This window comes from Scleropages formosus, chromosome 24 (assembly GCF_900964775.1).
Source record: "Scleropages formosus chromosome 24, fSclFor1.1, whole genome shotgun sequence".
Classification (NCBI taxonomy): Eukaryota; Metazoa; Chordata; class Actinopteri; order Osteoglossiformes; family Osteoglossidae; genus Scleropages; species Scleropages formosus.
The window spans coordinates 20609003-20634350 of record NC_041829.1 but is presented as its reverse complement, the minus strand read 5'-3'; the positions used below and the strand labels follow the sequence as shown (position 1 = coordinate 20634350).

Genomic DNA, 25348 nt, shown 5'->3' with positions numbered 1-25348 from the left:
AAGGGTTCTTCTTCTCATTTCGCTCACCTTCCCAGGTCGTTTGTTTCCTGCAGCTTGTAACTGCAAGGACTTCCATCCAAGCTACATTTTCAGCAACTTTGTAGCCTGCTGTGTGCCATGATCTTGGGCATTTACCGCACTTTACCATCTTTTATCTCACTTTCATGTCAGATCTAGTATCATGTCTGTTGACTTTGCTGCTTTTTGTTTATTCTCCACTCATAATTAGTAACTGTAGCAGAGCGCTGCTCTCAGCATCGTTTTGCTCTTAATTGGGTTGCTTTGATTGAAAGGTCTGCTATCGATACACAGTTACGGTTTTTACACGTGTACGTTTATCTTTCAAGTTTAAAATTTGGTTTTTATCATATATTGTGTTTGTTTGTTTTTTAAACAAACGCGATTAGCATCTCTGCTGCACGGAAACTCCGAGACGGAGCGTTGTGTCCGATTCCTGTTTGCAGCGATCGCTTTTCACGTTCCTCTACGTAAAATGTGTTGCGCTTAATGTGTCGACGCCGCACTCTCCGTACGAACGTCTATTTATTTATGTGTGACCGCAGCATAATTACTTTTTACATCAGTGACGGTCCATTTTCCTGCACCGCAGTGCCAACGCTGAACGCCGTTAGATAATCGAATGAAAGCAAGACGTCCTCTTGTTGAATTATTTAATTACAGGCCTTTGGATTCCAGGCATGACCTTGACTGTTGCTAGGAGGTAAATTAAATTGACATGAGCATCCAGTTGCTTTGCGCCGGTCCTTTAACAGTCGAAAAGGTCTGTCTTCTTGCAGATGGTTTGCGGAACGCGTGCTGGTGTTTGTCTTTGAGTGGGGTGGGTACATTTACGGAGGAAGAAACCGCAGAACCCCTGATCGATCGATCGATTCTGTGCCGTTTTATGCTTTTGATAACCTGTGCGTTGAAAGAGGGTCGTCTTTCCCTCGACTCATCAGCTCTCTCTTCTTCAGCTTTTGTGGGCAGATTTGCTGTAAGAATTCTAACAAGTTTTGTTTCTGTTAACTTCCGTTGGCTGTGCTGAACTGATGTGAAAATGATAGTCCCAAGTGCAAGTTAGTACAGAGTAAGTTGCACTGAATTTTGCTAGTAAATAAAAAGAAGAAGAAAAAAAAAGCACTCCTGTTTCACAGGAACAATGTAGAGCTTTTACTCTGCTCTACCAGGTTTTACATCTTGAAATGATTACTCCTGATGTCAGGTAAAAGTGAGTTTGTCCACCTTGATTTGTGGCCTGTGACAGGGGGTCATCATGGCTCATTGAAAAATGATAAGGGGGGGGGGGGGGAACACGAGCCTCCGGCAAGTCGCTCTTGCGTTTCGTCCTCCGTGCCGAGTTGCGGGGAACGGCTGCGCCCGGTGACCCGTCCCCTCGTTCCTTCGGCGCCTTAAGCGCCGTCACCCCGCATCTGCCCGGAATGCGAACGGCAGACGGTCGCCTTCCTCCTCGAACAGGATGAATCGTCCACGGAAGCTTCTCCGACCGGGCGTCGGATATCCCGCCGTTTGTTCGTCGTCTTCCTGAAGCGTGGCTGTTCTTCGGCAGTAGCGGGGCACCTCCTTGTTTTTTGCCAAAATGAAAAGCATTAGGCCTGCAAGATGGTGTTTGAAAAACAAATTTGATCATGTTTCATTTGATGACACAAAATAACTTTTAATTAGGTCATCCAAATAAATGGCAATTATCTGTTTCTGCCGTACAGCTCCTTCAGCTGGCAGGCTGCTCCTCCGGGCTCCAGCCAGGCGGGCACACGGCGAGTGTGTGTGTGTGTGCGTGCGTGTGCGCGTGCGCGCGTGCGGCTGACCGATTGATCATCTCCCACTGTTCATTGCATTGACAGACACTTGCTGTGCTGAGCACTTCTCACCGCAGGCGTCCTGCCGCCTCTGCTAGCTGAAGAAGCTTAGAGGTTCGCCGAACCCGCTGGCTCCTAATTGGCTGCTTAAACGCTCGTTAATTTGTTTCATCCCTACGTTTAAAGAGAAATTATTGAGGAGTTCGGGATCGAACGGGGCACGCGCTTCCGCGCCGCTTGAAGAATTCGTGCCAAGGTATCCGGTGGCATCGCGATGAAATAATGACGATTTCAAGAGAAGGGCGTTCCGGACGGCAAACGGCGACGTGACGGCCGATCCCGCGTTTGCCGCGGAAGCTGTCGTGCGGGGATGCGGGGACCGGATGAACAGCCTGCCGTCTCCCTGCGGGTTTACTACGGTACGGGCGCGTTCCGCCAGGGCCGCGGTACTTGGAGTCCCTGTTGGAGCCGTTATCTCGGCGGATTAGAATGCGAAGCCGCTTCCTTCGTTCCCGCTTGCCGAGACTGTTTTGGTTCTTTGCTTCACGGACGTGTAGGAAAAACAGATTTAATCGGAAGGGTTGTCAGACGCGCGTAGATGGGCGTGTCCGTACTCCTGGGGGCCTTCCCCACGCCACCCCACGCCACCCCACGCCGCAGGTCCACGTGTTCATTTATCGGACACTTTTCTTTTCGTCTCCAAAGCGACGGACATTTCGGCGAAAATGCAACGGGTCCATCGCGTGAGCGGCAAAAGACACTTGGATGCAGACATGCGGTTAAGTGAACTTCCTTTCTTTCCAGCACGTGAACCGACATTCATCGCACGAGTAGCTACGTAAAGTATCCATCATTCATGATTTTTCGAGACACGAACATTTGCGTTACCTAGCTACCACGTGCTGCTTAAAGGAATGGCTTTCTAAGCAGTTTGTGTGTTTGCAAGAACATTTCATCTCTTGCTTCTCCGACAAAAGGCGTCGGAACGCAAAGCTGCCCGAGGAGGATACCCCGGCCGTTGTACCGTCGGACCGCTGAGCGACCCGGACTCGTGAGCAAAGGCTCCAAACGGCGTCGCGTGTAAGCGAGCGCCCGGGGCGGGACCGTAAGGGACAGGAGGAGTTGAGGGAGGCGCCCGTCATATATTGGTCAAAACGTTACCGCGGTAGCCGCGTGCGTCAACTGTACTCCGTAAGGGAACATTTATCGTGACGTTTAGCGAGCGGCAAACTTTTCGGCGAGCGAGGCTACTGGCAAAGCGGTTTCGGTCAAGCGTGTCGCACAGGGTGAGATTTAGCAGAGATGCTGTAGTTTTGCGCCGTCGGCACGCGGGGGAAGCTGCGCGAGCCGCACGAACCTCGGATTCCTTTTGACGGCAGCACGTCCGTCGTCCTTTTACGTAAACGGAGTGGGTCAGGGAGCGGAGACGGAGCCGCGTTGACCTCGAACTGCTACTCAAGGATATCGACGTAATGTGCACGTGGAACCGCAGCGTACCACTACTAGGGTATTACCCTTCCGTACACAAGGTAGGCCAGATTGCGCTTGCGATTTTAGTGGTTTTTGTGTGACGGGTCTTTTATGGAGGAAACGTGAACGTTTCTCGTTGTACGTTTCCCCTAAAGGTAAGCGGGCCGCCGTGTGCCAAAAAGCTCCGGTTCCTTTCTTTGCGCGTGAACCTAGCGATTGCCGTCCGCTACCGTACATTCTGTCCTGTAATTAGTACCCGCGTTGCTGCCGTCTTGTGCCTCCGTGAGCCCGTGGTGCTGCAGACACGCTGGCTTTTCCGCCGTCGGGACGCTGAAGAAAAGGTCCTGCAGGTCACAGTGTCGCTGGGTGTGCAGCACGCCTTCATATATATACAGGTATTATTGTTATTCCTGTGCACACCTAACACCGAGAGACACGCGGAGGGGAGCGGGTTAAAACGGTGTAAGTAGTGTTGCGGAAACGAGATCGGAACGTACAAAACGGAAGAAGAAAAGTCGTACCCCGGAGCACAAGGACGCGGTATAAACGGGCCGAGCTACTGCTCCGTCCCCCCGGGGGCGTTTTCTGCCCGCGTTTACTTTGTCCACCTCCAGCCGTGGTCGCGCCGCACCCGCGGCGGCCGCTTGCTCGACGAACGTCCGTTCCGAGGCTCCGTTTGCGGCCGCGGGTTCTCGTCCCCGCTTCGGAGGGTCTTCGGTACACGGGGGCGCTTCCGGTTCGCGTGTAACGCTTTTGCACGCGGGTAGGCTTTCCGTGGAAACGCCGACAGGCGAGCGTTACGAGGACGCCGTCGATATTGCATCAGAAGCGCCGCTTGGGACGGAACCCGGCCGACGCGCGAGGGAACGGGTGCGGCACCCCGGTGCCTCCGGAGCAGCTTTAGATTGAAACGATTGATATTTTGCGAATCTGAACTGTTGTTTCCTCGTAGCGACGGTGTGTCGGGAGGAGTCCCGTGGGCAAAAATGCAATTCATACATGAATGGAAACAAATGAAAATGAATACGTTTGTGTGTGTGTGTGTGTGTGTGTGTGTGTGTGTGTGTGTGTGTGTGTGTGCGCGTGAGAAAATTGTCTCTGAGGTCTAAATTGAGATCACTTGAGCGATGCTAACCGCACCAGCAGCGGGGAAAAGATGTGATCTGAGAAATACACTGGTCTCTCTTATCTGAGCGCAGCTCCGTTCAGGTGTGTGTGTGTGTGTGTGTGTGTGTGTGTGTGTGTCTGTCTGTCTGTCTCATCGTCGTCCCTCTCACCTCTGTGCACCTAGTTTATGTCAGTGACTGAACACTTTAGTTGTTCAGCTGAACCGTTAAAAGTGATGGAAAATGTGCCGCACAGTTAATGTCATTTTTATTTGTTAATTCCCCCCCCACCACCACCCTGCATCAAAAACAGCCCTGAAAGCCTATCTGTGTGTGTTTGTTTTTTTTGTTTTTTTTTTTTGGCTCCCTTTGTAGTGTCTGAACCCCCCCCCCCGTGAAACAAGCATCTTATCACCGTCATCTTCTGCTTTATTGCAGCGAACGTCTCTTGCACTTAACTTGTCCTTCTCTTGTCACTTTGCTTGCAAAGCCAGCTATTAAAACCCACAGCGCCACTTTCTGGAAATTTGCACAGTTTCCTGTGACCCGAGGGTTCGGGTGAGATTTCTCCGCTGCTGAGCCTTCTCTTTCGGGTTCCGCTTAGTTCTTAAGCTCTAAAGGTTTGTGCGCAGGCGAGCTGCCGGGTTCCCGAGTCCCTTCGCCGGCCGCTCGGTTCTCGTCTCGAGCCGCGGGAGATGCTCTTCGTAGTTGCGGAAACTCTCGTTTCGAGCAGCGTTCGTAGACGAACGGATGCACCGATGATGACGTGAAGAAGTAACGTCACGGTGCGTCTCATATTTTGGGGATGTCGGCTTAGTGCTGCAATTTATGTCCCACTTAGGATGTCTTCTCAATTTTATATAATCCATATGCATTTAACAGCCTGTAATTATGTGTTCGTCAGAAATAAAATGATCCCCTGTTGCTTCTCTCACTGTTTTATGTCATGTCCTTTGCAAAATGTCAGCGATGTAGTAAATTGTAAGACACGAGATGTATTTTTTTATTACGTTTGTTCGCCAACCATCAAACGCTGAAGTCATTAATCTGCGGCACAGATGTTCGTTTTTGGAATGTTGACATTCGGAGTCGAAGGGAGAAACATTAGCGAAACGATGACATTGTTTTAATCCAATTATGTAAATACAGTTGCAGGTGGCAGTTGAAATCAACGTGAAGTTCTTGCAAATCATAATTGCTGCACTTAAAGGCTGATTTATGCTCCGTGTGCGGCGATCGTAGACGGGCGAACGTCGCTTTTGACAGCCGGGGCCGCGAAGCATCCTCGGTTATGCCGCACGCCTCCCGAAATTTGTAATCGTGCCGCAGGTTGCGCTCGCGGTTTCCGCAGCATTTCATGTCGAGCTACGAAAAAAGATTCAAGACGTGCCGAACTAAATGAAATGCTGAAATGGTACCGCTTTATTTGAGAAAAAGGTTGCTTTCGTCCCATTGGACGCGTTGAGATTTCGACAAGGAAACGGGTGAATAACGGGCCTTTGACTAATGCTACCTTAGACCGGCATTTGTGTATTTTAATATTTTCAAGCCACTTAAAACACCGGTTAACTTGCGACACTCAGACTTGATAAAAAACCAGAACCGATTTGGAATTCGCTTAATCTAAGAAACGCGATGTAACGGCAACCCGCGTCGTGCACCGATCGTGACCTGTTGCGGGACGAATAAATGGTCTCGCTGCACTGTTTCGTCTGTGACGGAGAGCTCCTTCGCAACATTTTCTCGCCTCCGAACCATAAACATTCTGTCCCTGTGTACTTCTCATAAGGCGGGAGCGGCACGCAAAGTCCTGCGTGACCGCATGTTTGATCGCAGTAAAATTGCTGGCGCTCAACTTGGAAGACTCCATGGTGGCGTCATGCATTCCGCCCTTGTCTTTCTAAATGCGCGTTCTGCTTCTCTCTCTTCTGCCCGCACCCAGCCTCGCGCCGACCCGATCCCCATATGCAGCTTCTGCCTGGGCACGAAAGAGTCGAACCGGGAGAAGAAGCCGGAGGAGCTGCTGTCCTGTGCCGACTGCGGGAGCAGCGGTAAGTGCGACCGCGGGCTGCGCTGTGGTGGCGAGCTGCGAGGTTCTCGTAAGCCTGCAGCTGAGCGCAGAAGGCTGTCCCCTCCAGGCCGTAGCGGCGCGTTAATCTCTCCGAGCGGGGTGTTTAACAAACGGAAAGAACTCGATCTTGCGCGGCATTTCTTTGTTTCTGTAATGGGTTCCCCCCCGTCATCGATATGTAAAAGGAGCTGTTCAATACCTCAGTCCCGTGGGCAGCCGCTACTGTGACGTGCATCGTTGGAAAAGGGACAGCGGGTAGCAGGGTGGCTAGAGCTGCTGCCTTCGGACCCAAAGGTTGCGGGTTCGAATCTCATCTCTGGCTGCTGTACCCTTGAGCAAGGTACTCGCCCTAAATTGCTCCAGTAAAAATTGCCCAGCTGTAGGTGGGTTAACACTGTAAGTCGCTTTGGAGAAGTGTCAGACAAATGATAAACGTTGAGTGCAAAAAGCAGCGATATCAACGGGACGAATGACGCTACGACAGGGTTGTGTCTGTATCGAAAGGTCTTCGTTGTCAGATGCACCTTTGTATACCTGCGGTGAAAAGCGTCCCCTGAATTAATAAATGTGACTCTGGTACGAATACGTTAAGTTGAGTAAATTCTCTACAGAGGTGCGTCTTACCGGCACCGTTAGCCCAACGTGTTCTTCTCTGGTAATTGTGTTGGGTTGTGTTGCACTCGGTGAAAATGCGAAGCGGTTCCTTCACCGAGACGTTTAAGGAGGCGGGAGGCTTCTCACGGCCGAGGTTCACGTTGAACCGTTTGAATTTCCCGCGGTAATCATGTGGCAAAGTAACGCGGTACAGTTGGGGCGCTCGATCGTGTTGAAACGGGCGCCGCCGTGAGAAACGAGAAAGTGCAAAGTTGAGCTACGCCTGTAGGTTCTGGCATTTTCGTGTACCGCTGGTTCTTCAGAACGGACCTGCCTGCCTGCCTGCCTGCCTTCCATTACGCTATCTTTCCCAGGTGGTAATTTGAGTCAAACAATTATTTGAAATGCCAGGAGTAATCGCTTTCCGACTGCGACGTTCGTATCGGCTAAATTTGACTAAGCAGCTCGGAAGAAATTTTCCCCGCTCCGCTCGGGGAGCGTACCGCTGCGGAAAATGTCCCCTTTTTTTTTTTTTTTTTTTTTTTTTTTTTTTTTTATACAAATGCCAAGAAGCCGTCGAGGTGATGTGAAGGCAAACTGTATTATTTATTCCCCCGTGGCTTTTTTTTTTTTTTTTTTTTTGTTAAATGGGATTTCTTGTACCTTCAATGTAGCTGTTGCATCTACCTTATTACGATCAAATAAAAATTTGTCAGCTCCGAGTCGCTTAGACACTCGATCGCTGTCAGATCTTGTGTAAGAATTGCGTGAAGTTCGGCGTTCTTTAGCGCTGCGGTGTTCAGTCTCGAAGAATCGGGTCACTCCCAGTTTGAGACTAACTTTGAAAGATGGTAAAAATTGCCTGCTTAGTGTTTTCGTTCCGTCACGGTAACGGCGTTTTAAGTTAAACGGCTGTCTGAGATGCAATAGAACGAACTGTGTGTTTTCAGAACGCGCAGGTCTGGGAGAAATCTTGGCACTGTGAGTAACGTCACTCATAAAACGTACGCTTAAGTTTCTGCCGTTTGATTTTCTTTAAGGGCATCCGACCTGTCTGAAGTTTTCCCCGGAGCTCACGTCGAATGTAAAGTCGCTGCGGTGGCAATGCATCGAATGCAAAACGTGTAGCTCCTGTCAAGTGCAGGGGAAGAATGCCGTAAGTAAACTTTACCTTGCCGGACAACCTACGTGCTTAGGAACGTATTAACTGAAGATAAACTCTACGATGAACAGGACTCGTGTTGGTCCCCCTCCCCTTGCCTAGCTACATTTCGATGGCCGTTATAATACGCGAGGCAGTTAAATGAGGGCGACTCTAATTAAACGCATTCTCTTCCGTTTTAGGATGATATGCTGTTCTGCGATTCGTGTGATCGGGGATTCCATATGGAGTGTTGCGACCCACCGCTTTCAAGAATGCCAAAAGGTAAGAGGTCTGCGGCATCACTTGCTGCACGTGATTTTCAGCATAAAGCGCTTACTCGTGCGCGGCGTTCGTACGCGTCCCGGCAGCTGCCGGTGATGTCGGTAAAGACGTCCACGTGACCGGTTCCTACTTCTGCTGTGAGTTTTCTGCTTCGTTTCAAAGGGTTATTAAATTCATTTCACTGCACAGTGTATGATCCCCCCCCCCCCCCCTCCATAAATAGAGAAATGAATTGAAAAAGTCTCTGTTGCGCTTTTGGATTTTAAGGAAATACTTTAAATTAGGATGTGTCCCCTGTATCGATCAAGAGACCTAATACTACTGTGTTTCTGGACATGCTCCAGGAATGTGGATCTGCCAAGTCTGTAGGCCAAAGGAAAAGAGAAAACGATTGCTGCATAAGAGAGCTGCCCAGATCAAACGTCGATATGCAAAACCGTTGGGAAGACCCAAAAATAAGCCCAAACAGTGTACCATGTGAGTTGGACGCCTTCCACGTGTGTCTGTGTGCCAGAAAGATGTTATTTTCACTGAAATCTGCAACAAGGTTGACTGTTGGAAAAGTTTTTTTTAAATTATTTTATTGAAAGATTTGATTTAGTATCTTTCTGCAGCAGATACTGGTTAACAGTTGTGATCGAGGCCGTAGTTCGAGTTTAGTTTTTTCTCTCAACTTCGGAAGTTTTCAGTGTTATCGGCTGTCATCTCAGGAATGTAGTTAAATTTGAGGAGAAAAAAGTGAAATTGCAGTATTTGCCCACAGGTTTGATTTGTGTCAGACGGGTTATTTCCGGTCCGCCGTCCTTTCCGGCACCTTCCTCGTACAGAGGGGTCCCACCGAGTTGCTTTCGCAGCTCCGACCGGCCACTTTCTCAGCGCCTTTCACCTGCTGCCTTCCCCGTGTTCCTCGTGCACCTCGTGCATTTGAACGTTTCCCCTTAAGTGTTCGGGGCTCTTCTCGGCGTCCGCGCAGTGTCTCTTTTGTGAGCTCAGCGCGGTCAAAGGGACCTAGGGCTTCCGCTTGACCGGAGCAAATCTGGAGCAAATCGCTACCAAACGACACATTTCGGGCTCCGTCTCGGAGGATCTGTTTCAAGCCTGAGGTTTACTGCCACGTCTTTGCTTGTAGGAGTAACTGTTTATGCTGCCTTTGGTTTATGAACAGCTTTTACAATTTCGCCCTTCTCCGTCCCCCCCTTGCCTATAGGTCTGTAAGCAGTGGAAGAGGTTCCATGATAGCACTGGCTGGAAGGGGGTCGCCTGGTAGGGGTCAAAAGATTACCATGTGTACCGCACGTTCATCTGGTCATGCCGCATCTGTGACGGACGCAAGAAACAGGGAGCTGGCCGTTTCAGACCCCTGTTGGGCTGACGACACCACCACCAAATTCACCACCTCCACTCCCACCCCCACCCCCACCACCACCCCCACGTGTTTCAGGTCCGCATCCACCTCCCCCAAACTCACCGTTAACAAGAAAACCAAAGGTCTTATCGACGGGCTCTCGAAATTTTTCACGCCGTCACCGGTGGGCCGAAGGCCGCGAGGCGAAGCATTAGGCCCCCAGCGTCCTGCGAGGAAGCGGGGCCCCCGGAGACCCTCGCGCACCCCTCGTTCCCACGCGGCGACCGCGGGCACAGCTCCGAAGCTGTCCGCCCCCCTCTGCGCACCTCTGGCCGCTACGCCGTTACCTGGACACAGCCCCGCTTCGCAGAAATCCAGCGGCTCTGCCTCGGCCCACTCCCCGCAGAGCTCTTCCAGCCAGTCTAGCGCGCCCTCCTTTAGCAGCCTCTCCAATAACAGCCAGCTTAAGGGACTTTTCGATGGACTCTCTCACATCTATGCCACTCAGGGACACTCTCGGAAAAAGGGACTCCCTAGCTACGCGCCGCCCAAGCGTGCGCGCCGTAAGCCGGATTTGTCTTCCACGCCTAAATCCTGTCCCCAGCTCCATGGGAAGAAAGACGTTAAGGGTAGGCTGGCGCCCCACCCTGCCGCCCCCTCGGGGTGGGGCATGCCAAGAGGACGCCCGTTTAAGGCGGTTGGCCATTTCAGACGAACGTCCTTCCTCAGAAAGCACAGGATGCTAGGCAGGTTAACGCATAAAGTGCCCCCTCAGAAGGGCACCCCCCGGCCGGGGAAAGGGAGCGTGCGGGATGGAAGAAATAAACCTGAGCGCAATCATGGTAAGCAAAGGCTCAACGCTCCAACCAAACCTGCGTCTGGTCCGATAAAAACACGCTGTTAACATTCAGCTTTTTTTTTTTTTTTTTTTTTTTTTTGCCATTCTTTATTTTTACCCCCAAAGCAACTGAAGTTTTGCTTTTTTTTTTTTTTTTTTTTTTTTTTTTTTTTTTGAGAACTCTAGAAATTCCCACACATTTTGCGCCTTGTTCTAATGCTGATTACCATCTAGACTTGACTAATCCTGATAATCACTGCAGTTTATTTCCTTTTCGTTCTTTTTGCCTCTGTATTGGCTGTGGGGTCCAGGCAGCTCCCATACCGGCTTGCACCGTTCTCCTTGTGCATGGCGTGCTCTGCCCTCTCTGCTCTCTGCTCCTTTGCTCCTTTCAGCACATCCCCATACTACAGCCCCCACCCCACCCCACCCCACCCCACCCCACCCCACCATCGTTGCCTCTGCCTTCTAGTGGCAGCACTGACTGCTGCTGAACGCGATGGCCTCTCCGCACCACGTTCTCCTGCGCTGCACAGATTTACTCCATGTGCCTTGTCCATTACTCAGTTTCACCACAAACGTGCCCTGCTGAACACCACAGATTGATTGACCCATCTGTGGTGAATTGTGGTTGTTATGCTAATTGTAATTGAATTTTCAATACCTTCCTTCCCTTGTAATCCACTCGCTGTGTGAATGCAGAAAAGAGGCGTTTGTCATCTTTGTGTGGATTTATGGGGTTAAAGATAAGGGGTTGCTAAGTCTTCACAGGCTTGTGATGAAATTGAATTCTGGGCCATTAGCACACTGAAATACGGTGATTTGATGCCTTTCACTTTTTTTTTTTTAAAAAAAAAAAAAAAAGAAAAACCTCTCCAGTTACTGTAGGTTTAGCAGCTGTAAAATGGGTTTCCTTCCTCAAATACTGTAACAGATATAATAATAGCCGCAAGTAATTTTCATGCAATTCTCTACAGGAATGGCTATTGTGCCATCCTCTCTTTTCCAGAGTAAGTGATTTATCTGTGAGAACTTACTTTTATACGTTGTCTCCCACTTCTTCATACCTGGAAGTAAAATCGAAGGTAAAAATGCACTTGTTCGCTCATGAATTGCTGCTTTCTCGCAGTGGGACATAATGAGGAAGATGAATGATATTATTTGGTGGCCCGTTAACTGAAACGGCGATCCGTTTTATTTCTATCGCTTTACTAGACAGGAAGCGAATGTAGTCAACGCGTCATAGATTTTAAATGACCCGTTGATGTGGTTCTTCAAATTATTACAAATATGTGCCGTTGTACCGATTGAGGGCGTTTTCAACAGGCCTTTCTGGATGTGACTTGTCATTTGAATTCAGTCGTTTTGGAGTCTCTTGAGAATGTGCCCGTTTAACGCTTTCACACGATGAGTTACCGAGAGGTGTGTGCGTGCGTGTGTGTGTGCGTGTGTGTCTTTGATTTACTGACCAACTGAAACGGTTGTGTGATTTTTCAATGACTCAGACAACGAAAGCATCCAAAAGGTAAAGCAGGAGACGTCGGAATCGAGCGTGGCTGTTTCGAAGCAGCACGTCTCACAAGAGGATGTGGAGATCTTCAGGAAAGTGCAGGAGCTCTCGATGCAGGTGAGGAGCCGGGATAATTATTTTGAGGATACATTTCTCCTAAAAATCCATTTCTTGATTTGTTGACATGTTCTGGTGTAAATGGGACAACATGTAAAACATAGTAAAGGGGAAAAAAATGATAGGAAAATAACTTGGTGTAGCTGGTTGGGAATAACCTTATGCCTCTGTTAGTCTCTGGACAATAAATAATTGATGATGATGCCATGTCCATAAAGGAGGGTCTTGGGGTTGGTGTTCCAGACACAGATTAAGCACGTAGTCTTACCCTAAACACGCTCAGTAGGGATTGCCAGTAGAATCCTTATTTGTCTAGGATGAGGCTTAATGTGTGTCCACGAAACTGAGCCCTAATGTTTTAATCGATTTGATTATTTATGTATCTAGCTTTGTGCTCAAGACATTCTTCATACACCAAAATTATAATTTTTTTTGTTTTTCCGTGCGTAGAAAACCGGTTGCGCAAACAGTGCGGGTTCCGCCCGCTACCCTGCGCTCATTGACTTCGGAAAATACGAAATACAGACCTGGTACTCGTCGCCGTATCCGCCCGAATATTCAAGGTACGATTGTTGGATGTGTCCTTTAAACGATGCCTTTCTGTGCTCTTACTGCCTAGGTGAATCTAGGAACAGCAGCAGTAGTTGAACTCATGCCTTTTTTTCCCCCCTTTTTTTTGACAGATTACGAAAGCTTTACATTTGTGAGTTCTGCCTCAAGTATATGAGAAGCAAGAATATTCTCCAGCGACATTCGAAGAAGTGTGGATGGTTTCACCCACCTGCAAATGAAATATATCGAAAGAATGACTTATCTGTTTTCGAGGTCAGCTTCGACGTGCTCGTCTGATCTGGTGTCGCCGGTCAGACCGTAAATACGACACGAGGTCCCTCCTAAAGCGCTCGTGATTTCTGTCCTCCGCTTCTAACCAGAGTTCTAATTTATAGTAATGTGTTAAACTTCACTGTGGTGCCACACCCCCCCCCGATCCCTTCCGGTGCCTTACAGTAGCAGTGGTGCCGTTTCAAGGAGCTTCGTGTTCCTCCCCGCAGGCAGCCGGCAGCCGGCAACCTGCTCGTAGCCGCCTTGTCTGCTGGGAGGTGCTTATTCGGCAACCAGCTGAGACGCTATGACAGATTTACACCCCCCACCCACACGCCAATTGGCAGAGTGTTTCCAATTATGTTCTGTCGCCGAGGAACGCCCGGCCCCGGTCGGCGGACGCCGCGACCGTGGTCCGAGCTCAGAATGAGCTCTTTGGCTGTCGAGCCCCAGAGCGTTGACACAGTTTAGACGCAATGTCTGGGCTCTTCTGGGGCACGACCTGGTCGGAGCAGTCGCGCTGAAGGAACCGTCTACCGATGTCACGGCAGGAACGAGACCGAGGCTGCCCGAAAAGAAAGCCTCCGGAATCCTTTGGCTCCCCGCTCTTGCTAAGGACCGCTCATACGTTTACCTTACTTGAGGGTTTTCTGTTGGAGTAAAATGAGCCAAAATGCAAATATTTTTCCCCCCCCTTTTTTTTTTTTTTTTTTTTACAAGATGTAGACGAGATCCTCATAACTTGTAACATTGAGACTTGTTTCTGAGAATGTCCACGTTGCATGTTTTTCTGTTTCCTCTGTTCAGGTTGATGGAAATATAAGCAAAATATTCTGCCAAAACCTCTGCTTGTTGGCCAAACTCTTTCTGGACCACAAGACGCTCTACTATGACGTTGAGCCTTTCCTTTTCTACATACTGACAAAAAACGATGAGAAGGGATGTCATCTTGTAGGATACTTCTCCAAGGTAAATCTTTTTCTTTCAGATGGCAGCGAAAATTTTGGTCTAGGCAGCGACTGCTACTGATTCGGGATTACAGCATTTTCATAATGCTGTCTCTGGTTTCCCCCAGAGCGTTGATTTTATTTATTATTTATTTTTTGGTGGGGGGGGGGGCTGGGAAATTTGTCACATTGTCGAGAACAGCTCTTTTTAAAAAAAAAAAAAAAAAAAAAAAATTGAAATAATTTAAAACGTCGTTATCGTGTTATTTCTCAAGCGCGTACGTATTGTAAAAGCAGTGTCTCTCAGTGTTTGGCGCAGCCGTGTTCGAGAGCAGCGGCAGGTGCGGTGAACTGCCGGCTTCAGCAGAGCTCTGACACACTTGATCTGTTTCCCCCCCCACACCCCTCCTTTTTTCTCCCCCCAGGAGAAGCTGTGCCAGCAGAAGTACAACGTCTCCTGCATAATGATCATGCCTCAGTACCAGCGGCAGGGCTTTGGCAGGTTCCTCATTGACTTCAGTGAGTCGCTCGGCGTCGCTCGGCGCCCTTGCGCACAGCCCACCTCAGCATTCGCCCTTTTACACGCACATTTGTTTTTCGATCGGCCTTGGCGGGGCTAGACGGTTATTGCTGGTGGCGGCGTTACGGGTTCTTACGTTTACAGGAGGAGGCTCTCGATCTAATACCGTTCTTCATGCTCTTTGTTTGGTATCGCGCAGCTCAGTTTTAGAGCTACATCCCGCTTTTTTGGGGGCTTTCTACTTCCGGCCAGAGCGTACCCCGTTCAAGTAGCGCCGTTCGCCAGCTTTACGGTAGGCCTGTGCGTTCAGAGCTCTGTTCTCCCAGGAGGTCGTTGTGTCCGTTAGCCCCGTTTGCACGGAGGATCTGCCCAAATGAAACTGGGAGGAAGGCAGGCGTGCGAGGACTTTTAGAGGCGGCGTGGCTACCTGCAGGTAATGATAATTAATGATCTTTGAGAGTTTATGAAAACAGCATTTGTAAAAATTCATCGAGGACAGTTGCAGCTTACAGTTGAGAAGATGGGACAAGGCAGCAATTGTGATGAGTGATAAAGGGGTTTAAAAAAAACATTACATTAACAAGACTAAGTTGTCGCATTAAATCGCTTTTAAATTACTTGAATGAGGTTTTTGTTTCTGTTCGCGTTACTTGTCCGAGCGAAGAAAATGTGCACTCGTACAGTCGTATTTAAACGGAATCGTGCCGTTTTCCTCTTCGTTCGAAATAAAATCTCATGAAGTTAGTCCCCCTCTGGTGATTTTTCATCTTTAAGTATTGCGAGTTTATAAATACGCCTGTAGCAGAAACCCTAACAGTGACTCACGAAGCATCGTTAGGATGCTGTCTTTGCTCATATTCTATTCGTTAATGTTCCCCCATCGTGAAACCGCAGCGTTAGGATGCAGCGCAAAACAGAGTCGATTTATTAAATAATAAATAACTTTGGGGTTACGCTTTGACGGTGGTGTTTATTCCCCTTCTAGCTTCAATTTATTTCCATTTTCACGCGAGTGTTTCTTTGCTCCTTGAATGACTTGCGCTGGTGTGTGCGCCTGTCTTCTCGCGGATAGGTGGCGTCTCTGGTAGCCGTAGGCCTTTTGAAAGCTACGCGTGTTAATTTTGCGCTGCTTGAGATGCACGGATGGCCATTGCCGGCGTGGCGTTAAGGCCAGTTGCTCATTTCAGCATGCTTTGTAATGTTGTCTCTTCTCTCTCATCGCTCCCTTTTTTCGCGCACGCCGACATTCTGCGGTTTCTATTCCGTTTGTCCTGCCGCATCGCTTGCTTCCTCCCATCTCTCTCTGCCGCCCTGGACGACGCGTATCTTGGAATCGGAGCGTCTCCCATCTCTCGGGCTCCTCGAAGGGAGAGCAGAGCTTTCGCGAGCGGCGTCCGGTGTAAAGCTAGGCTGCTTTCCGCAGAAAGCCTCCGGAAAGCGCTGACGGTTTAGCCCAGCTTGGTGCCCTGTGTTTGTTTCCTTTTTCTAGGTTACCTACTGTCGAGGCTGGAAGGACAAGCCGGCTCCCCCGAGAAGCCCCTGTCGGATCTGGGCCGCTTATCCTACTCGGCATATTGGAAAAGTGTCGTACTGGAGTACCTTTATAACCACCCAGATAAACACGTCAGTATTAAGGGAATAAGCAGGACTACTGGGATGTGTCCGCACGACATTGCCTCAACTCTGCAGCAGCTCAATATGATTGACAGGCGGGATGGCAGGTGAGTCGATATACAGTTTGTGCCCATTATCTCGAGTCGGCGCCTGATGAATTTGCAGCCACGTGCTCGTGACCGTCAGATACGTCCCGATCTCCCGGCGCAGCTGCAACCAGGAGTTCGTTTCCGTTAATATCCCAAAACGCGCGGTAATGCTTCCGTTCGCTTGCGTCTCCCTTCTTGACGTTGTAGTCACCTGTGGAATTGCTCGAGATGCTCACTTTGAAAGATGGGACTCGCTGAGATTGTCGCTCTTGCCAGATATTGGTGGACTCGAGGGAATATTAAAATGCAAATGTCCACGCGGCGGCCTTGCGGGAGATTACGTCCGTACCGTATCTCTGCGTCGAACGCGGTGAAGCGAACGGCGGTATTTCCGCGCTTTCGGAGTTTGTGAAATTACTGCGTCGTCTGTCATTTTGTTTAATTTCCTTGCTCAATTCTGTCTAGGTTTGTGATAATGAGGAGGGACAAGGTGCTGCAAAAGCACGTGGAGAGGCTGAAGGCAAACCCCCGACGGTACGAGGCCGACCCCGATTGTCTCCGGTGGTCTCCCGTCACAACCTTCACCGCGGTGCTCTCCGAGGAGGAGCGCGACGCCGAGATGGACGTACGTTTGTGCCCCCGTGTCATTTACGTATTTATTTATTGTTTTTTTTTTTTTTTTTCCCCCCCCGCTGATATACCTCTTTTCAAATGTTGACATACAGAAAGGCTTAATGAGAGGCGGGACTCTGGGGAAATAACATCTTAGCAAAAACGAGGCCGCAATCCGAGGCGTCGTCTTAGGGTGGCAATTAGAGATGGCTCAGATGCTCAGATGCTCAGATGTACTATAAGCACAGCTGTTAGCTCTGTTGTGTGAATTTGCTCTCTTTTGTTGGAACCCAAGTTTGCGTTGTGCCAGCTCCTCTGTTCAGTTAATGGCCGTCCTGTAATAAAGCCATCAGCAGTAGATTAGTTGGCAACATGACAGCCTACAGATGAGTGAAATTAAAAATGCAGGACTTCCAATAAAGTAATATTTATAGGCTATGAATCAAATTCTACTTAGTGTCCTTATCAAATCCTCATATATCGTTTATCTTAAGGAATTATGGCAGGAATTGAATGCCAGCGAGGCTTATTTTGATACCGGGGCTACGGATGCCCGCAGTTTGCTCGACGTGCTCGTTCGGGGTCTTCCCGTGTATGCGACCTTCAGTGGAAATTGGCGGCAGCACGAGTGCGTGTCTTCGCTGCAGCAAGGGCTTCGACTCGGTCTTCTTTCTGCGAAGCAAACGCGGCAAACGATGTCCGCAACTGATGTGACGGTTACCCGCTGTATTAAGCGTAACGGATTTCATGATGCGCGCTGGAACAAAGGCCCACGGACACTTGGGCCTGCAGGAGCGAGAGCGGAGTACCCTCGTTGCGCATTTTGCCGAAGTTTAAATTTCCATCGGTGCGTAGCGTCGTAATTCCGCCCCGAGAACAACCACTAATCAAAATGAAAAAAGCTGCAATGAAAAGAGTTCGGTGAATAGTTTTCCTCTCGCGGCTGAGCTTGCCGGTTGCTGCCGTGTCCAGCCTGCCGTGTGTATGTACATAGGTTGAACTGATGGAACACACCAGCTGCTGGGAGAAGGAAGAGCGAGAGCGTTACTCGCCAACGCGCACCAGCCGGCCGCCGCCGCCCGCAAAGACGCGGTGCAAGAACTCGCGTCGGGAGTCTCCAGACCGCTTCGCGGGTGCGGCCGAGGGACCCGTCCGGGAGAGCGAGGAGTACAGCGAGGAAGATGAGGACTCGGACGGTTTGCCTCCCATCCTCACGAAAGCCCAGGCTGTTCTCGGCGCCAAGAGGAAGGTGAGGAGGAAGAGCAGTGTCAGCCCCAACCTGAGGCGGGATTGGACATTGTTTTTTCTTTTATTACCATGGCTGTTGTGTACAAACAACAAAATTATTTGTATGAAAAACATACAGTGATCCCCCCCCCCCCCCCCCCCCCCTGCACAATTTTGTCTGCATTACTTTTTTAAACTGGCTTGTTTGTTCATCGATTGCTGTACTGATGGAGTTCTTCCATTTTATGGCTTTTCTTTATGTTTGTATAAAATCTTAAGATGCAAAGTTCGGAGTTGTTGTACAGGGTAGAAGTGCGAGTATTAAGATGCAAAGGATGCGTTTTTGAGCTGTTTTTTGGTAGTAAAATCACTAGCGCTTGTTGCCATAATTTGTACTGAGAACATTCTGTATATGTAGCACTGCCCTCTTGTGCTTTCAAGTGATACTACAGTAAGAGCCGCGGTATCGATACCACGTTTAGCCGTTCTTAATCTGTGTTCTTGCAGCGTTATATTCGATATGCTCCAAATGGTTTGTGTACATATAAATGATCTGACTGTGCACTTTTAACTGAAAATGTGAAGAAGTTGTATGTGTCTGTGTGTACGGCACTCTGGAACATCTGTGTATGGGAAGTGGGTCAGGTGTTGGTACTGTTGCTGTTGGGTCGTCCCCCCCCCCACCATCTCTTCGACCAATTTTTAGTTTGTCTCATAAGCACTTGCTCTTGTGGCTCCTGCCAAGAGAAATGTGTGAGGAAAGGGCCTCCAGCTTTCAGAAGGTGAGCTGCTTGCTGTATTTGCTGTTGCAGAGACCTGTCCTTCGACGCAAGAGGGGACGCAAGAGGAGGCGGATCAACAGCAGCGTCACTACAGAAACCATCTCCGAAACCACCGAGGTGCTCAACGAGCCGTTTGAGAACTCGGAGGATGAGAGGCCCATGCCCCTCTTAGAGCGCACGGGCAGAGAGGGAGAGACCGAGGAAGAGGAAGAGCAGGAGGAGCCCGAGCTGGTCAAGAGAGTCGATTCGCGGCGCTGGAGCCGACTGAGACCTGGGACAGACGAGAAAGACAATCGGAAATACCAAAGGGGGGATGCAGAGGAAGTTGGCGGCAAAGGTAACGTGGCCCTTTTCATCGTGTCATCTTGTTCTTGTGCTTTGTCTCCAGTTGCTGCGTCGAGGTCATCTGTAGGAATTATTAGTCTAACTCCTTATTTTTGGGGCACTTGGATATGTGGCTCAGTCCGTTATCTTGATGGCAGTATCTACTTTTAAATTAAATATCCATATATTGTTCACCGATTTGTGATTTTGGAACAAGTTTAAAGTCTTATGTTGAACAATATCTATTGCCTTGGTTTATTTTTACAGTATACTCTTAATACGCCAAAGCAAATAAATATAAAATTACAGGTAAACTTAGGCTCCATGATTCCACTGGGTTCATTATTTTCCGTTTCGCTTGCAGCTGTAAGAAAAGATGACAATCCTCGGCCTGCGAAGCGCAAAAAAGGCTGGCCCAAAGGGGTGAAAAGGGGTCCACCAAAATGGAGGCTCAAGAGGGAGAGGAAGATGGGCATTAAACTGAATCTTTACACTCCTCCTGAAACGCCCATGGAGGCTGATCACCAGATTCCCACTGAAGATCCAACAGAGAATCAGGAGGAAGCTCCTGCCATCACCGAGGAGGACGGCGAGGTTGCGAAAGACGCGGAGCCTCTGGACGCAGAACCAGACGAAACGTTGTGCGGGTCCCAGGGTCCGAGGCTGTCGACGCCCAAGAAGCAGGATGAGCTTGCCGACAAACCACCGGTTTGCCATCCGCAAGACCCTTTGAGCCAGGAGGGGCCGGACTCGATGGCCGCCGAACAGGATGAAGCCAGATGTGTGAGAGAAGAGCGGGAGTGTTGTGCAGGAACGGACGAGCTTGAGGAAGATGAGGAGGAGGAGCCGGTGCCTTTGGAGGACCACGATGCTGACGATGAAGACGACGGTCACGTCGATTCCACCGAGCTGGAGAAAGAGAGCAAAGTTCAGGAACCCTTGAAAGAGCAGGCGGACCATACCGAACCTTTTTTAGATTCAAAGAAACTAGCCTGCGAGGAACAAAGTCGGGCGGATCTGTCGCCGAGCTGCGACCGAGAGCTCCCCCCGCCTGCCGGGCAGGACATTCGTGAGGATGCGGGCAACTCGGAGTGTGCTGCCGACTCGGAGTCCGACGAAGACCACGGTGACGGACTAGAGCAGAAGGAGAGCAGGCCTCTGAGCCCAGATGTCAGAGAGAGCCCTTCGTTCTGCCCTGAGGTCGACACCGAGACCGTGCAGGCCGTGCAGTCCCTCACCCAGGAGGCTGAGCAGCATGACCAGGAGAGTCACGACCAGGAGAGTCACTTCCAGGACTGTGTGGAGACACAGGAGGCTTGCCGGAGCCTGCAGAGATACGCGCACATAGACCAAAGCCCCCAGATGGCCCCGCTGGACGACTGTCAGCAGTCCAACCACAGTAGCCCCATGTCTTCGGTCCATTCCCATCCCAGCCAGTCCGTCCGTTCGGTCAGCAGCCCGGCCGTCTCCGTCTTGGAGAGCGGCTATGCGCAGATCAGCCCCGAGCAGAGTGCCATCTCGATGCCGTCTCTGCAGAACATGGAGACGAGCCCCATGATGGACGTGCCCTCTGTGTCGGACCATTCGCAACAGCTCGTAGACAGCGGCTTCAGCGACCTCGGCAGCATCGAGAGCACGACGGAGAATTACGAGAACCCGAGCAGCTACGATTCGACCCTCGGGGGCAGCATTTGCGGGACAAACTCCTCCCAGAGTAGCTGCTCCTACAGCAACATCTCCTCCAGCGGTCTCTCGCAGAGCAGCTGCGCTGTGACCCAGCAGATGGCCGGCATCAACGGGAGCTGCAGTATGATTCAACAGAACAGCATGAGCTCTCCGCAGAGCTGCAGGGTCAAGTCCCCCCAGGGCTGTATTGTGGAAAGACCCCCGAGCAGCAGCCAGCACAGTCAGCACAGTCAGCACAGCCAGCATAGCCAGCACAGCCAGCACAGCCAGCAGCAGCTCCCACAGTGCGCTATGCCCACCACGTTCTCCTCGCCGATGCAGCTAGCCGAAATTTCAGACGCAGGCAACCCGAACCTCGGCATCTACGAGCGAATGAGTCAGGGCGACTACGGCGGCAGGCACTACCCCCAGTCGTCAGCCACGTTCAGCCTGGCGAAGCTGCAGCAGCTCACCAACACGCTCATGGAGCACCCGCTGCCCTTCGGCCACTCGTCCTCACCCATCACGTCCTATGCAAACAACGGCACCCTCTCGTCTCAGCTTGGCAACCCCGGCCTCGTGTCTCTCTCGCAGTCTCCTCACGCGGTCCCGGGGGGCCACCAAGCGCAGGCCACCATGACCCCTCCCCCCAACCTCACTCCTCCACCGATGATGCTGCAGCGCAACATGGCGTCGTCGAACATGGGCATCCCGTCCTCCCAGCGACTGCAGACGCAGATGGCGGCCAAGAGCCACATAGCCATGCGTTCCAAGTCCGTCCCCCTGTCGCATCACCAACAACAGATGTACGGACGGCCGCCCCAAGCTGTGCCCATGCAGGCCCCTGCCCGGACGCTGGCGATGCCACGCATGAACATGGGGGTGAACCTCATGCCCGCGCCGACCTACAACGTGAACTCCATGAACATGAACATGGCCCCGCTCAATGCCATGAATGGGTACAGGATGACGCAGCCCATGATGAACAGCAGCTACCACAGCAACCACGCCTACATGAACCAGTCCCCACAATACTCTATGCAGATGGGCATGATGGGGACGCAACCATATGCCCAGCAGCCCATGCAGGCCCCGCCCCACGGCAACATGATGTACACCCCAGCAAGCCACCACGGCTATATGAACGCGGGCATGTCCAAGCAGTCTTTAAATGGATCTTTCATGAGACGATAGTGTCGTCGTTAACGTACTGAGCGCGTACTATCTTGACATGCCCACCTTTGCTTGGAATATGTTTTTTGTTTTGTTTTTTCCTGCTGTTTGTTTGTAGTTGTCGCTGTTTCTTGGTTACTCTACGAAAAACCAGCACTTAAGAATGCAAAAAAAATTTTTTTTTTTTTTTTCCAACAAAAATTCTGAGTTTTTTTTTTTTTCCCTCCTATTTTTGGGAAGCCTTACTTAAAGATAATGAAAGATTCATTTGATTGGTGTCTTTTTTTCCCCTTTCTTCTTTTTCTTTCTCTTCTTTTTTTGAGTGGATCTGATGGTGGTGATGGGCTTCAGCGAGAAGAGGCTCCAGCACTGGCTTCGCTTTGCTGACGTGGAGCCTCCGACGTGGAGCCATTTAATGTGCCTGCGACGAATTGTAAACGTATTAGAGCCTTTTCAGTCTACCTGTCCAACAGTACTGAAATTTACTTTGTACCATACTTTCTGCCTTTCTGTGTTTAAATTATTATTATTTTTTATTCTTTATTTTTGGTAAAGTGACACTTAGCATGCGATGATGTCTTCATTAGTGACAGTGCATTAAGTAGTACTGTACAAGTGTTGTGCTTTATAGCAAGCCATTTTAAAAATGTATGGCCTTCATTAGATTTCCCTGTAACGGGAGAAAGATTATACTATATTTTTGTTAATTCTAATACTGTACAAATTGTAAACTTAGTTCTGTTTTTGGTTAAGTTTGAAAGGTTTTATTGCTAAATGTGTATAATTCTGAACTTTTTGTAACAGATTTCCTTAAAAGGAGGCAGCTTTCTGTTTTATAATGCAGACTGATTTCTGTCTAAATAATGAAGCATATCTCAGTGTTTGTACCCAAAAAAGCTCTAAAACATTTTGAAGTACACATCGGGAAATGTGGTGGAATTTTAAAAATAATAATAATGATGATGATGATTGATGGTTAATAAAGTAAATTTAGTCCAAAGTTGTATTTTATGAAAATGCCTTTAAATTTACATTTTCATTCCATCTGTAGATTTGTTTTCTATCTTTATAAGATGTTGGATTTATATTTTACAAAGTGTAGAGCGGTAGCCTGTGAATAGACCAAATTAAGCTAAAAAATCGCATGTAAAAAAGCAAATTGTACTTGTGTCTGTTAATATTGCTTTTTTGTAGCCTTTGTACCTGTACAGAGTGGCTGGTAGGAATGAGAGGGGAGCCCTGCTTATGTGTACAAAATAATACAGAACGACAGTCTTGTATTTATGAATTATCTTAGTCACTTAAAAATGCTGTACATTTTAGCATAAAATAAATTATGATGAACCACGTGTAGACTTGTTTCTGGTAGCTCTGTACTCGGTCTCGTTTTCACAGCAAGGACACGGTGACGAGACAGACCCCCCCCACCCTCTTTTTTTTTTTTTTTTAAAAATGTATACACACACACATTTTACAGCATCTATAATGATGCAGGATTATGGAGCACAAGTTGGTGCCAGTCATCCAAGTTTACATTTTTGCAAAGTCTGTCGGCACTGGGTGTTTCTGAGCTGCTTTGTGCTTCTGTAAAAGTGTTTTACTCTAATTTGACTGACATCATTGGAGGTGTTTGGTTTGGTGTTCATCTGGAATTGTTTACAAACGTACCTCTTGGAAAAGACGTACGTGAGCGGTTTTCAGCCTTTGTCCTTCTTTTGTGAATTCATCCATCCATCCATCTTCCTCCGCTTATCCGGGACCGGGTCGCGGGGGCAGTAGTCCAAGCAGAGCCCCCCAGACTTCCCTCTCCCCGCACACCTCCTCCAGCTCCTCTGGGGGAACCCCAAGGCGTTCCCAGGCCAGCTGGGAGACAGTCTCTCCAACGTGTCCTGGGTCTGCCCCGAAGCCTCCTCCCAGTGGGACAAGCCCGGAGCGCCTCCCCAGGGAGGCGTCCAGGAGGCATCCGGAACAGATGCCCGAGCCACCTCAACTGGCTCCTCTCGATGCGGAGGAGCAGCGGCTCTACTCCGAGCTCCTCCCGGGTGACTGAGCTCCTCACCCTATCCCTAAGGGTGTGCCCAGCCACTCTGCGGAGGAAACTCATTTCTGCCGCTTGTATCCGCGATCTCATTCTTTCGGTCATGATCCAGAGTTCATGACCATAGGTGAGGGTAGGAACGTAGATCGACTGGTAAATTGAGAGCTTCGCCTTACGACTCGGCTGCTCCTTCACCACAACAGACCGGTAAAATGACCGCATTACTGCGGACGCCGCACCGATCCGTCTGTCAACCTGCCGCTCCATTTTTCCCTCACTTGTGAACAAGACCCCGAGATACTTAAACTCCTCCACTTGAGAGAGGAGCTCCCCCCTAACCCGGAGGGGGCAATCCACCTTTTTCCGACTGAGGACCATGGTCTCGGATTTGGAGGTGCTGATTCTCATCCCCGCCGCTTTGCACTCGGCTGCAAACCTCTCCAGTGCAGCGTAAGTCTTGATTTGATGAAGCCAGCAGGACCACATCGTCCGCAAAAAGCAGAGACGAGATCCTGCGGCCACCAAAACGGACACCCTCCGTCCCCTGGCTGCGCCTAGAAATTCTGTCCATAAAAATAATGAACAGAATCGGTGACAAAGGGCAGCCCTGGCGGAGTCCAACATGCACCGGGAACAGGTCTGACTTACTGCCAGCAATGCGAACCAAGCTCCTGCTCCGGTCATACGGGGAACGAACAGCCCTTAGCAGCAAGCCCCGAACCCCATAATCCCGAAGTACCTCCCATAGGATGCCACGAGGGACATGGTCGAATGCCTTCTTCAGGTCCACAGAACACATATGGAGTGGTTGGGCAAACTCCCATGAACCCTCCAGCACCCTAGTGAGGGTATAGAGCTGGTCCAGTGTTCCACGGCCAGGGCGAAAACCGCATTGCTCCTCCTGAATCCGAGGTTCGACTATCGGTCGGATTCTCCTTTCCAGTACCCTGGCATAGACTTTCCCAGGGAGGCTAAGGAGTGTGATCCCCCTGTAGTTGGAACACAATCTCCGGTCCCCCTTCTTAAAAAGAGGGACCACCACCCCGGTCTGCCAGTCCAGAGGCACCGTTCCCGAACTCCACGCGATGCTGCAGAGGCGTGTCAGCCAAGACAGCCCCACAACATCCAGAGACTTGAGAAACCCGGGGCGGATCTCATCCACCCCCGGAGCCTTGCCACCGAGGAGTTTTTTGACTACCTCAGCAACTTCAGCCAGGGTAATGGACGAGTCCCCCTCCAAG

At 49.9% G+C, this 25348-nt stretch overlaps 1 protein-coding gene across 4 annotated transcripts in view; it reads left to right on the top strand.

The window, feature by feature from the left end:
* Positions 1-23416, top strand: part of kat6b (K(lysine) acetyltransferase 6B) — a 34626-nt gene extending 11210 nt beyond the window's left edge. For 3 of the 4 annotated variants that reach the window (XM_029248647.1, XM_029248645.1, XM_029248646.1), the window contains exons 3-17: positions 6336-6444; positions 8099-8214; positions 8403-8484; positions 8829-8961; positions 9692-10671; positions 12173-12294; positions 12745-12857; positions 12978-13119; positions 13924-14085; positions 14489-14582; positions 16073-16304; positions 16752-16911; positions 17893-18147; positions 18938-19244; positions 19596-23416. In XM_029248647.1, coding sequence (XP_029104480.1) covers positions 6336-6444; positions 8099-8214; positions 8403-8484; positions 8829-8961; positions 9692-10671; positions 12173-12294; positions 12745-12857; positions 12978-13119; positions 13924-14085; positions 14489-14582; positions 16073-16304; positions 16752-16911; positions 17893-18147; positions 18938-19244; positions 19596-22090 — 5502 coding nt within the window. In that variant the 3' untranslated portion in view covers positions 22091-23416. The remainder of the gene's footprint in view (positions 1-6335; positions 6445-8098; positions 8215-8402; positions 8485-8828; positions 8962-9691; positions 10672-12172; positions 12295-12744; positions 12858-12977; positions 13120-13923; positions 14086-14488; positions 14583-16072; positions 16305-16751; positions 16912-17892; positions 18148-18937; positions 19245-19595) is intronic. The other variant, XM_029248648.1, reaches the window with a different exon arrangement.
* The last annotated feature ends 1932 nt before the right edge of the window (positions 23417-25348 follow it).